Source organism: Brachycentrus maculatus, unplaced genomic scaffold (assembly GCF_059751285.1).
Source record: "Brachycentrus maculatus isolate JH-2025_06_01 unplaced genomic scaffold, ASM5975128v1 h1tg000089l, whole genome shotgun sequence".
NCBI classification, from domain to species: Eukaryota; Metazoa; Arthropoda; class Insecta; order Trichoptera; family Brachycentridae; genus Brachycentrus; species Brachycentrus maculatus.
In genome coordinates, this window is record NW_028280843.1 from 3310754 (window position 1) to 3325464 (window position 14711).

Here is a 14711-nt window from a genome sequence, read left to right on the forward strand (position 1 = left end):
ATTAAAGAAGTAAATTAAACAATAATAATTTTAAAATTGAAAAATTCATGGTTGAAACGCCTATCATAATACGCAAATTATTTTAAAATATCAAAAAACGCCACGAAAAGTATTATGTAGAATGTCTTTGAATTTTTTCAAATAACCGAAGCGAACAAAACAGTAATTAGCACTTAAATATTTTAATGATTCTCCAAAAATAACACAATTTATACTTTGGCACTTATTTCGAAATATCGTGACGTAACAACATTGGTATTTGTATTATCACTTTCACTTTGAATTGAAACTAGGTATCCGAGATGACAGTTAGGTCTGCGGTTTAATGATCCATCTTTTCATCACTAAATGAGACCGTAACTAAAGTGATTGAGTCTCTGGACGACTGAGCTTACACGGTAGTGGGGATGCTCTTCTTTTTTTTGTCTGCTGAATGATTATGTAAACAAAAAGTATTTTGAAATTCTCGAAACTTGTCGATAATGGAAAAACAGTGAAACAGTTCGACGTTAGAAGCTGCAACAAAAACCTGCTTCAAGGTATTATTACAAAACATTTAAAAATTTTGCAAAAATATTATAAATATTAAAATACAATACAATTTATTTAACTATTGAAACTACTAATGCATTTGTTGAAAGACCGTTAAAGGTCTATTTATTTTTTAAGGATTTAAAATTCTTAGCGAAAGTATTATAATTACTGATATAGGTATAATATCAACTTGATAGCTTGTAAAATAAACATTATTTAGAAGTTTTGACTTGGTCCGTATTTATTACTATATTGACTGAATTTTGATACTTTTGACTCAAAACTATTTTTAAATTTGGATATGTAATTTAAAGTTTGTTTTAAATACTTTTCATAGTTTTATTACATTAATGCTCAATCAATAAACAATCAGTTAATATCTAAATTGCATAGAGCTTTAAATAAGTTTGCAAAACATTTAAAAGTTCTCGAGTTCAATTCTCAACTGAGTTGAAATAAAAATTAAAGTATAAGAAATACTTCATAAAAATTGGTATTTATTTAGTGTATTGTTATATATACTAAGTTGTATGACTGATAAATTAATTTACGTATATCATTATTAATGTTTTTTAATAAATTCAAGTGTCCGCCTCCATGGTCTAGAAGATAGTGCATTTGACTACCATACAGGTCCCGGGTCGGATTCTCAATGAGGGGGAAAAATAAATATAAGTGTTTTTTCACTATAATATTTATTTAACATTACCCTGGGCTGGTACCTAAACCGCAGGACTTACTACGTTTCCTTCATAAAATTAACGATCAAATTAACATTGCTTCAATTTGATACAATGCTCTATGCACCATTAGGTACGAATTAGGGTCAGTAGTAGTAGTAATTTAAGATAAAAAAAGCAGTCCTTTTATTGTATCTATATGTGTGTTGTACCTATGTATGTATCGTCTGCGTATAAATGAAGGAAAAAATAATAATCTAGAATGCCATGAATGAAAAACCAACGACGATTTTCTCTGAAAAGTGTTTTGTTTGATGTATAAATACGTAAATTTCATTGAAGCTTTTTTCTCACAGATAAAAAATTATATACCTCATTTAAGTGTGTATTTCAAAAACGAGAACGTCGATAGACACGTTAGGAATATGCGTGTTTTTATTGTATTGTATAATATACAGACATATTTCGTACAATAAAATTTTCAAATTCATACTTTAATATTTTCGAATAAACACCTCGTTATTGAGAAAAGTGAAATTAGTTATAGTACAATGGGTTTGAACCTAAAAGCTTTGTCTTCCGCGGGTCCGCGGAATCACAACCCGACTCCATAAAATATTATATATATATATATATATATATATTTGTAGTAACAGTTGATTTGTTTTTTGTTTTTCGTGAGTCAATCCATATATAGTCATATACATTCAAGTCACTAATATAGCTCGTCTAGTTTGCATTTAACGTTCTTTATTCAATGTAATAAAATAAAAACTTAAAATGCAATAAGTCTTGAAATGTGACTTGATTAAAATCACACTTAGGCCTTAATTAATACTGATCCGTTTAATTAATTTTATTTTTTATTTTTTGTCACAGCATTTCTTTTCAATGCTTTGCATTTTTTTAAATCTTATTAATTTTTAGAGCTGACAGCAATTAAAATCTGAAAGCTGTAAAATAATCCGAGTAACGTTTTTAATTTCAACAAAAAATATTCGCTTAATGCATTTCTATGATGTCATAAGTCCATATAACGCGTTGTCATAAATTATGCGCTTAGATAAAAAAAATGCAAAAAATGACTTAAAGATAAAAAAAAAGCCTTTTTATTTACAAAATATGCATGTTTTGCCATACTTTAAATTGGCGTTTTAGAAATACATGATTTAATTATTAGGCATATTTTGTAATAAAAAATATTTTGAACATTTATAAAAATATTTTTCCACGGTTTCTTTTAAATACACCCAATAGTGCATAAGGCACTAAATTGTATGTGAGCGAGTGTTGTCTTCATCGTCAATTGCGTGAAAGCAAGGCGATTATTTCTGCGTTTTTTTACTAGTCCAGAATGATATAAATATGAGAGTAAATATCAGCCAATACATATTTTAACCCATCTGGGTAACGAACCGGGATATGGTAGCCAAACACGCTTACAACTACACTATGGAGCCAGAAAAAAACCTAAATCGTTGTTTTATGTGAATTTTGAAAATAAACTGAATATTTTTAAATAAAACAGTTAATATCAGTCTGTTGGAAACATTCTGGGAATAATTTTAAACAATATACATGGGTTTATTTATTTATTGACTTGGCGTTTAATTTGTAGAACTCCATTTTAATTTATGTATTAATTTTAAATCAAACACAGATTTTTTGAGTCTACTAAGTTGTATTTTATTAACAAAAAACACATAAAAAATTATATTGTGACAATTGTTTCGCCTTGTTAGGGCATTATCAAACGAATGTCCATTATGAACATTCGTTTGATAATGCCCTAACAAGGCGAAACAATTGTCACAATATAATTTTTTATGTGTTTTTTGTTAATAAAATACAACTTAGTAGACTCAAAAAATCTGTGTTTGATTTAAAATTAATACATAAATATACATGGGCACTTTTGCTTGCCAAAATTTAAGATGATGGTTATTAAATGAGACTCTTGGCATTCGAATAAATGCTTTCTTACAAATAACTTAAATTTTCCGCAGCAAAAATATAAGCAACGCCGAATTCATTTTTGAAAGAGAATACTTATGTTTACTTGTGAAATACGCCTTACGATTCGGATTGAAAATTATATAGAATTTATTTACTTGTAAACAAACATTAAATTTTTTGTATAAGGCGATTTTTCTCTCACTAAATTGTGGCAAGGAACTAAAAAAAATATTATTAATCATTTAGATTAAAAGATAAAAGGATTATAAAATCGTAATATGATATTGAAATAAAATATGTATTATTATTTATAAAAGTTGAGGAACAACTACCCATTTTTAATAAAAATTTTGGCTTAGTAAATACCACTATTTCTTAACATCTACTGTGATACGTGTTTCGATGCATTCCGCATCATTTTCAAACACCGTATATTAAATAGTGGTATTTACTAAGTAAAATTTTTAATCCGTAGTCCGTCTCCGTAGGGTAATGGTCAGCATGCTCGGCTACCGTTCTGGAGGTCCCGGGTTCGATTCCCAAGGAAGGTAAAATAAATATAATTGATTTTTTCACTGTGATATTAATTCAATATTACCCTGGACTGGAGGGCTGAGTCACCTTTCCTTCATGTGTTAACGATTAAGATAACACTGCGTTTATATGATGCAGTGCCCTATGCACCATTGGGGTGCGGATAAGGGTTTTTATCTTTATTATTAAAAAAATTAATAAAAAATTGATAGGTTTTACCACAAAATGACTGCCGAATCAATATTTAAAAGAATAACTATCCATTAAATTATTTAAAAAATATTTATTTATAACAACACGAGTTAACATAGCTATTAAATGAATTTGGAATCATATACGAATGAAAATTCGACCCTTTCATAACTATCCAGCAAGAAATTAAAAAAAATATACGAGTGGAAGGTAAATTTGAAACAGGATGATAAAACGACTTGATGAAAAAAATATACACAATAGAAAGTGAATATGTATATAAAAGAGTTTAGTTCAACGTATGAGGAGCTAAGGAGCTGAAGAGGGTTTCGCAAAATAGAGCGGAGGGGTGAAGGAGGTATCATTTGTCGCTGCAGACCAATCCACAAGATTGAGACAGAAGAAGGAAGAATGTGAGAGAGAGAAATACATTTGATAGTATTGATATGGGTTTAAGCAAATGATTTATTTATTGTTTGTACATTTCAGACTAAGGTTTACCCTACTAGTAAAATGTGAATATTAAAAAATATATAAATAATCGTATATGTTATATTAGACTGTGTACAACACTTAAATATTTTTTACACAAAAAATGCATTAATGAATAAAAAATAATAGAGAAGTACGATACATTTTTTGTAAGAGATTATAAAAACAGCTCTGTGTTTTAAAATTGTTGAAAAAGTTTATACTTTTGGTTTGATGTTTCCTCAAAGTATTTAGAGTCTTGTGTCGGTAAATAGATTTGTATTCAGGAACCAAATTAAAGAAAACTTCTTTAGTTAAGAAGTTTAAGTATCAACCGACAGATGGCGCAAGTGCCAACGAGCTTTCAAGAGCTTTCGGACCGAACGTCAATTTATTAGGTACCTATTTTAAGAGTCGAGCTTAGAAATCACTTAAAAAATTACAAGCACCTGAAAAAATGTGAATAAAATTACCCTAAAAAGATATCCTACACAAGAAAACAAAGCGCTTTTTTATTTATATTATTTTAGGACTCATTCGGAGGTTTGTTTTTCAGACAAAATAGAAAAGATTAATTACATTTGTTTAAATGTATTTTTACACATTTTAAAAATATATTTTTGCATAATCAAGAAATCGATTATCCATGAAATTTATTTACAACTCGTTAAATTGAGAGTTTGTTAATGTTACAGTGTCACGTCATGAGTTAGTCAAAACCAATTTTTAATCTTAAATTTATTTTACAATAAATATACACAAAAAGTTAGAATAACACACAACTTAATAAAATTATCACATTCACATAAAGGTATCATTCTGAGTTATGTTATTTATTTTATGTCAAAAATATATTTTTAAAGATCTAAATCCCTGTATAAAAATGTATTATATTTTAAATAAAATATATTATTAGTTATTTATTATGAAAAAATATGTATTTTTTGATAATACGAATATTTTTATAGAATTATGAATAAAAACTCTTTCTGGAAAAATAATGGATTTTTATTCGGTATATTTTAGTTGGATATTTCGAAAAGTAAGCAAGTTTTGTAACGTTAATATATAATTTAATACAGAATAATATAATTAACTAAGTAAAAAAATTATAAAACAACAATATTCAGTTTTATTCTATCAATTGATACAATAAAAGTTGAAGAAGTGTAAATGTTCACTTTTGATGCCCACTCACATCTCTAGATATTCGATCTCATCAAATATTAATCTTATTTGTAATAAAATAAGAGTAATTATAATTAATATATTAGTGATGTCTCAAGACAAGAAGGTCTGCCAATGATATGCATTTATAATTCGATGTAAATATACTATGTTGGTCCTGTAAATGCCAAAAGTGTCAATCTGACGATGTAGAGTAACTAATTGATGCTTGGATTAATTTATTGTTATAGACTAGTGACTGAGATCATTTTAAACGGTCCTTCAACTTACTTCTTATCAAAAAATCCCTAGTTTTGCCAAAAAACCTGACAGTTGTTCGACTGACTCAATTTTTAAATCAGTTAAATTGTATGTATAATAAAAGACGTTTGATGTTTAAATATTAATTAAACAGAATGTTTGAATAGCCCTAAAAATAATAAATCATTACTTAATACCATATGTATAATATTGTTAAGGGGATAAATAACTGCATTTTTAATTTAATAAAAATAAATAAATAAGTGTTCTATCTACGTTCATATAGACGATTTACGAGTGCTACAGAAGAGTCTATATATATTAAAGTATATTTATTTATAAGAACAGGAGAGGTAGATTTGAAAAACATACTACAAATACCAATTTAAAAAATATTTTAATCCATTTTGTGATTGGCAGAAATCGAATCAGTTTCTCAGTAGAGCGTTTATCTAACTTGACCACGACGCTTGCCGTCATTAATAGAAATACTTGTAATTATGACACTTTACTTATCATTCATCGGTCACTTTGTATAATATTTTTTTTTGTATTTATTGCTAGAAGCTGTAACCGAAATGCATTAATGAGGCGAACGAATCATTTTAGTGCCTTAAGTATTTTACATCAGTTCAACTTTGATTCAAAATGATGAATCACCAGGAACATTAAAGGAATGTGTAACTTTATGACCGTGTGCCATAGGTTTGCCACTTTTGTCGTAGACTGCTGAAATAAATAGTCCACTCTACGAATTGCAATAATGTCGACATGTAACGATCTCACCTAAATATTTAATTAATTTCATCAAAATATCATAAAATGATGAAATGTTTTTAATGCCAAGGGACTTAAATTTAATTTTAAAAATACGAGAGCCATCTACAAGTCACTTACTTCAAAATAAGAGGAATATTTTCTGCTGTTACTAGAATTATAATTACTTAAAATAAATAAATTAATAAAAATATTTAATATTTTAGATTTATCAATTTATGTGTACTTTATACTCGCATAACAACATATTTAATTCAATTATAATTTTTACACATTGAATTCTGTCAAAATGATTAAATTTCATTACATTGAATCAATATCCATTTTTTTTATTATTTGGCACTAAAATAGTTAATTTAAATTAAGAAAAGAATCCGGCTCTCTATCTCAATTTGTTTAAATGACTTTATCGGAGAAAATGTATACTGATTTTCCAACGACTCTTTTATTTTGCTTGATGCGAAATTTTTCATTTAAAAATAATAACGAAATGTGTAGAAATATTTACTAACCTCCATTTTGTTTGTGGCCAGCTGCTTTAGCAGCTCCGCCACTACCACACGGCTCAGGTGCTCGCCAAACTCTGAAATTGTGGAATGAAAAATATGAATAATTCAGAAATATAATCAAATATATATACAGGGTATATCTAAATCATATTAACACTCAATAAAAAAAGCAATGTTAAAAAAGTACAATGTACGCGCAATTTTAATTTAAAATCTGTTTTTTAAGAAATCGGGATAAATATGTATGTAATACATATCGCTCACTCCTTTCAAGAACGTCATAAATAAAAAATCGACAATTTTCAGTTGTGCATGTTTTCGGAATGCCCGAAAAATGTACTATATCCCAGAAAAAAGGCATATTTTTAATTTAATATTTACCCGCTACATGTCAGAAAGTGTTGTTTTTGCATTTAAAAAAAAAATGTATTGTTTAATTTTTTTTTTAAATATACTTAATATTTCTCAAATGGAGAAAAAACCTTCAGGTTTTACCAAAAAAGATCTGTCGCACAGTAAAAAATTTAATAAGTGGCTTGATATTTATTTTGAATACATTGTATTATATTTTTAAACATTAAAAACGTTCTCCTGAATAATCCAGTTTTTTGATTTATGACGTTCTTAAAAGGAGTGAGCGATATGTTAAATTTTTTTTAGTCACGCTGAAAACATGCTAAAATTACTCGTTTTGATAAATATTTTTAATGTGTTAATGATATTTGCGATTATTTTAATGCAGCTCTATTTTTAGGTGGCCCTAAAAAGAATGTTACACTCAAAGGGTTTCTGAAAATATTACATTTCAGGGTCTTTTCGAATTGCTTCTTTTCAGAGCGATGATGTGAAATAACTCTGGATATAAATTATGGATGCTCTAAAATCCTTTCTTAAATTAGATGAAATATGCAGTTTGTAGGTCAAGTGAAACACTTTATTAATATCTGACGTGATTTTTTGATTTTTTCTATTTTTCATCAGCCTGTAAAAAATATCCACGATGAATTCAAGGTATTAGAGTAATATATGTACATGTATATTACGCTATGGTTTAAAATATGAGTTTTGAATAAAAAAATAATAATCCGCAAAGGCTGCATTTAAGAAGCTTGTTTGCAGGTAGGATACCGAATAGCGATGCTAAATGAAAATAAATATTCCTTGAACTTCCTTTGCAATTGGCAGGAATTGAACCCGCTACTACGTGTCTTTTCAACTATGATATAAAAGCACCCTTATGTTTAAAAATAGGAAAGACACTATTTCATGACGATTAGTTTTTAAAAAGAACCAAATATTTATAAACACTAATCTTAATATTCTGTCAGCCAATAAGAATATTGCTTTCAATTTATTTTCAACTTACTACCAAAAGTTGAATAATAGTTAAAAGTTATAAAAATGGCCTTGCGATTTAAAGTTGTGAAATACATCGAAGGAGCGGGGAGGCCTTTGGAAAGACTGAAAAATATTTATTCCTAATAATAAAACCCTTATCCGCACCCCAATGGTGCATAGGGCACTGCGTCATATAAACGCAGTGTAATCTTGATTGTGATTGTTATCTTTTGTCCGCCTCCGTAGTGTAATAGTCAGCACGCTCGGCTACCGTTCTGGAGGTCCCGGGTTCGATTTCCCAAGGGGGGTAAAATAAATATAAGTGATTTTTTCACTGTCATATTTATTCAATATTACCCTGGACTGGTACCTGAAGCGGAGGGCTGATCACCTTTCCTTCATGTGTAAACGATCAAGATAACCATATGCTTAAGCGATACATAATTTCGACAATCCCTGTGTATTAAAAATAAAATTACGTTTGCAAAAGCGTGAGGGTCATTTCAAAAGCTAGCAGAAAAAATAATAACATTTAAGTAAGTGTTTAGTCAGGTAAGTCATTGGTGCACGGCTAACACCTTTTTATGTTATGATTTATGTGCAAATGAAGAACGGAGCGAGTTACAAAAATAAAATTGGTCACAAATGACGTATTTCAGAAATAAAATGAAAAATGAGTCAGAAGTAGATAAAGCATGTATAATAAATATTTTTAATATGTGAATACCTCTGAAACATGTTTTTTTTTATATATTTTGAGAAATAAATGAAAAGCGAGTTCTAATTAATATTTCATGTGTTGGAAATTTTGTGCGAGAATGGAGTTGAAACCTTTATAGAAATAACAATCCTTTAAGAAATCAGTATTCAGTATTTGTGAACAAAGATTTGGACATATTTAAATAAAGTTATTTATAAAATTATATATAAAAAATATAGTTACGCGCACTAAAGCAATGAAAAAAGTAAATAATTCCATCGGTAAAAGCTTTCACTAAAATATTTGATTTTCTAAATTATATTTAAAAAAATTGTCAGATACACTGCCTCAGATTAGTCAGATACCTAATCGTTAACCATAAACATATAAATATATATATATATATATATATATATATATATATATATATATATATATATATATATATATATATATATATATATATATATATATATATATTTATATTTTTAATATATATATATATATATATATATATATATATCTATATATATATATATATATATATATATATATATATATATATATATATTTATATTTTTATTATATATATATATATATATATATATATCTATATATATATATATATATATATATATATATATATATATATATATATATATATATATATATATATATATATATATATATATATATATATATATATATATATATTGTATATATGCATCATATATACCTTAAAACATGACGTAAAGGGGATTAAGAGGATTATTTCTACTATTGCATTATTTATTAAAACATATTCTCAAAATGCTTTATTTTATACACGTTTTATTGACAATAATGCTTAATTTTTATTTTTAAATTTCAAGTTTTGTTAAAAAAGAATTTCATCAAAATTCCTTTTGTTGTTCGTAATGTCAGTTTTTTCCTGTCAGTGTCTAACTCCAATGGGCTCATTGTACAATACAGAATAAAAGCTTATAATTTTATTATCATTTATGTTTAAGTCAAACTTAAATTAAAAATGGATAGATATTAATAACCACAAAGTGACTGCCGAATCAATTAATGACATTACAAATTATCTAACATTCTGAATTTATCGGTTCTAAAGATACGCCATTTACTCCTTGTTTAAACATGCATGTAGAAAACAAGACAGTGTTTTAAAATCAATAAATTACTATTGTATGTTTAGATGTATTTGTTTTTCTCTCTCCTGTTCAGTAATTCCAGAGGGAGTTAGACACTTTACAGATTAAGTCGACTATAACGTGATTGGTAAAAATAAAACCCATGGTTGTATTCATCAGGCATCTTACAAATCTGTATTCCAGAATACGCGCGGAGTAACATAAAAAAATAATGCAAGTCGCTATGTGATTGACCGTTGGAACAATTCCAAGAGTTTGGGTATGGTATGGATGTTAAACGATAATGGTGACAGTAATTCCTCGACGAGGAAGTTGTTTCGCTTCTGGAGGGCCTCAATCCACAATAATGGCAGTCATTGATTGTCTCCTGTCACCCGTCACTATCGGCCGGGTTGGGGCTGGTCAACAGAATGTCAATAGAGAGGTCTTCAACTTTTGCCATGATATAAATGAACAATACATGATCGTATTTGATGGTTTATTAACAAAACGTATCTATTCACTATTTTAACATGTGTGTTGAAATAAACTCTACAAAAATTGGCATATCTTTTCAAACAACTAGAGATAATTATTTCATTAATTGATTCGACACTTTGTAGTAATACATATCCATTTATAACATAAATTTAACTTGGTCAATACACTATTTCTTAAAATATATTGTGAAACGTGTTTTGATACATTTCACATCATTTTTAAACACCGTGGTTAAAAATGATGCGAAATGCTATACGAGTATGAAATGGGAAATGATTTTAATTGACGTTATTTTTTTTTGTTGTTCACACAACATTTTAAGTATGTCCAAATACTTGTTCACAAATGTGGGTTTTCTCCGCTTTATTTAGGAGTTATTTTTACATTTTTTGACATCTCAACATAGATGAAGAAGAATATGAACGTCTAGATATTAACAAGGCTTATGACCTGTCATAGGCTGGTTAAGAGATCACTTATTTGTTTTTGTATAGTATTCACTAGGTTGGAGATGCCCATTCTGAAAGTGGAGATTGATTGCGATATAATAGTTGGTAGTGTAATCAATTTTTTTATTTGTATTTATACAGTTCACATACATAAATCTCATTCCTATCATACATACTACATAACAAGTATATTTTCTCAATTCTCACACGTGATCCATACCGTATTTTACAAAATAATAAAAGCACTAGTTACAATTATCTGCTTGTAAATGAGGAAAATCTTTGCAAATGAGATGTTTTAGTTTATTTGAAATCAACTGTAGTGTAGATAAAATATCGACTCAGATCATAAGCCATTTCGAAGAATGACCTTAATTTTAATCACATACACTGCTCTATTAAGTCTATAAGTGGAAGAAAACCTCGCTTTAGCGCGATTTATGACCAGAATCGGCGTTTGCTTTCGTCTGTGGAATAGTTCGTTTTCGTAGGATAATAATTAGCTCATTTGACTACCATACATTAAGCCTTCGTGAAGTCTGATGCTGTCGTTGAGAATTCATTACACATAGCAATATTTTTAAAACTACATACTCAACAAGCATTGCTACTCAAGGTTCTACTGAAAAGCGGCGCCATCTATGATCAAGCTCTAATATTTCTACAACCAACCTGTTTGTATGCATGTCTCGCGATACTGCTGCTTGGTGAATGACATGGTAGTGCTGGTGCAAGTAAGGAAGTGCGGGAGCTTGAAGCTAGTAGTGATTGTGTAGTGTCATGGCTATAAAATAACATGTACATTTGAATAAAGTGTGCAGTGTAATGGGTATGATTATCCTTAATATGTGTGATATGATCTGGTATTATTTTAAGTATTTCTTTGTGTAATATGTACTGGTCTAATGTGTGACAATAGTTCATGTGTTCGTTATGGGTTATTTATGATAACAGTTCAATTAGAACTATTATTTTCATATTATTTTGAGAAATAAAAAGAGTTTGTTGTTTTCTTTTTTGATCCACTCACATTTTTATCAACGACCAACTAGTTTCGGCAATAACCTGTTGCCCTCTTCTGGGTTTAATTTATGACTTTTATCTATAAACCCCGAGGAGGGCAACAGGTTGTTGCCGAAACTAGTTGGTTGTTTATAAAAATGTGAGTGGATAAAAAAAGAAGTCTCTTTATTTCTCAAAATAATAAATCCACAAAGTTAATGCTTTCAATATTCAAAATATGAACTATTATCATAAATAATCTCTAATTATCTTCATAAAATATGAACTAGTGTAATGTGTAACTAGTGTGCTGCGTGGAACATGATGTGGTGTTGCGTAAAATCATGGTATATCTACGTTTAAAGTATGTGTTATGTGGTATTCCTAATCACTAACTTTTGTGATCTGACGAAACGTCAGAAACCTTTTTAAAAAAATATTTATCAAGTATATTATCAGACATTAACGTGTAGTTATTTTTTAGCAATAACAAATTATGCTACGTCATATTTTTAATACCTTTTTATTATAAAATGCGCTATTAAAATAATTAAATTAAAATGAAAAACAAAATCTTTACAAGCAATATTTGAAGCAATACCAATGTGATTTTCAATTTCATAACTAATAAAACATTTGTTTAAAATCAGTACATACTTGTTAAAATGCCATCCCATTGCAAAGCATAAAACTTTTCATTATAAATAAGTTTTCAGGAAGAATATGGTAACACTAACTTTCTGAACTGGTTTCAAAATATCAAAGTAGCAAGAAATAAAAGTTTGGAAGTTATTTTTAAAACGCATAATTTTTTTATTGGAATTGACGCCCTAAATAAAAAAAAAGGGTTTTATCAGTAATAAAAAATGTTACGTTATACCAATAACAGTATTACAGTAATTACAGTAAATTATGGAAAATTTATTATATTAGAGAATTAAGAGTTTTGTAAGACTAAACGATAAAGAACTCAATGAAATGAATGGAGAGTCACACTGTATTTATCTAAAGGTGAATATATTGATGGTATAACAAAAAAAAGACTTATTGGCATTGGCGGAAAATTCGTATGAATAAATACTCGTTTGGAAAACCTTGATCGTAGTGACCGCGTCGTCCGTAGACCTGAATGTGTTCAGTATTCGCGTAAATCGTGAAACCTTGACTTTTTGGCAGCCGATATGCTTGCAACTAGTGTCTCCTAGATAATAAATAAAATGCCGTGCCGCAAGAACGCTTTGGCAACTCTGTACGTAACCGATTATATTAGCAATCATCATAAATATTATGGAGCCCTAATAACAAGAGGTGATTGTTTATGTTTCAGTTAGTAAAAGTATAAATAAAAATATTAAAAAAAGTTATAAATAAAAATGTTATACTCATAGTTTAAAATTTGGTTTGAAATATTGAAACAACAATTGAATTCGAATATGCGCATGTTTTTCTGTATCTATCTAAATAAATAAAAAATGTAATTGTCCGTTTTTTCACTCCAGATCTCTAGTTATTAGGATCTCCAGTCATTAGGAAGGTGTGCTTTCTATATTTTCCATTTAACCAGAGTGAGTCACAGAAACGCGTGTCTAAGAAAAAATAATTAAAGAAAAATTCATTTGTAATATTGTACTGTTTACTCAATGAATGCTTTTCATAATATAACAGATTATAAAAAAAATTATACTTAAAATTATAAGTTGTCTTTTTACGGTGACGAATAGTAAAGTTTACCAAATTTTCGGAAACAATTTATTATAGCACTCGAGATTATTGTTTTTTTTCTATGGTCTACCTTCTAATGAAAAGTTTATATTTTTTTATATAACATTATTTATGCCAATATGTTTATATATTGAATAAAATTATTTAAACCTAAATATTGTTTTGATAATATTATGTTTATTTGCTATGTATCTACCCATTTTTTGTTCTTAGTCAATATTATATGGACAAAATTTACGATATGAATAGTGCTAGTTGACAAAATAAGATCAAGTAATTACGACTGCTCGAAATGAAAAAAATGTAATCATAAATCAATCGTTAAACATCATTCAGAAATATGTATGTATAATCGAATAAAGTTTTATTAAAAACGTCGGACACAGGATAACTACACTTAAGCCCAAACCTATATTTCATAAAGAAGGCATTGACATAGGAATAAAATAAAACACTGCCTCATGTCAAAATAAAAGAAGAAAGGGTATCTTTGATTGGTTGAAAAAAACTTAATTTATTGGGGTACTCGCATCATCATACAAGCTTCAATTAACTTGAGTCCCTCGAAGTAAAACTTCGAGTATGATCAACTCTTTATCTTAAGACGGGTTATACGATGAACCCAGTAATAGATAATTTTCTTTAAACCCAGGTAATATTTAAAGTAATTGATTTTTTTTTAAAACACCGATTTTATTGAATATTTTATTTTTCTTCGAAACAAATAAATGCTATTATTTGTGTTTAAAAAAAGTTATTGAAATATAAAGAGTTTTAAAAAT

The 14711-nt window shown here is 28.0% G+C and overlaps 1 protein-coding gene across 6 annotated transcripts in view; it reads right to left on the minus strand.

The window, feature by feature from the left end:
* Obsc (Obscurin) overlaps positions 1–14711 on the minus strand; it is a 120588-nt gene that overhangs the window by 88487 nt on the left and 17390 nt on the right. For 4 of the 6 annotated variants that reach the window (XM_088257997.1, XM_088257993.1, XM_088257996.1 and 1 more), the window contains exons 2-3: positions 11878–11989; positions 7085–7155 (exon numbers count right to left, since the gene is read on the minus strand). In XM_088257997.1, coding sequence (XP_088114123.1) covers positions 7085–7155; positions 11878–11923 — 117 coding nt within the window. In that variant the 5' untranslated portion in view covers positions 11924–11989. Of the gene's footprint in view, positions 1–215; positions 388–7084; positions 7156–11877; positions 11990–14711 lie in introns of those variants that run through there. The other 2 variants (XM_088257995.1, XM_088257998.1) reach the window with 2 other exon arrangements.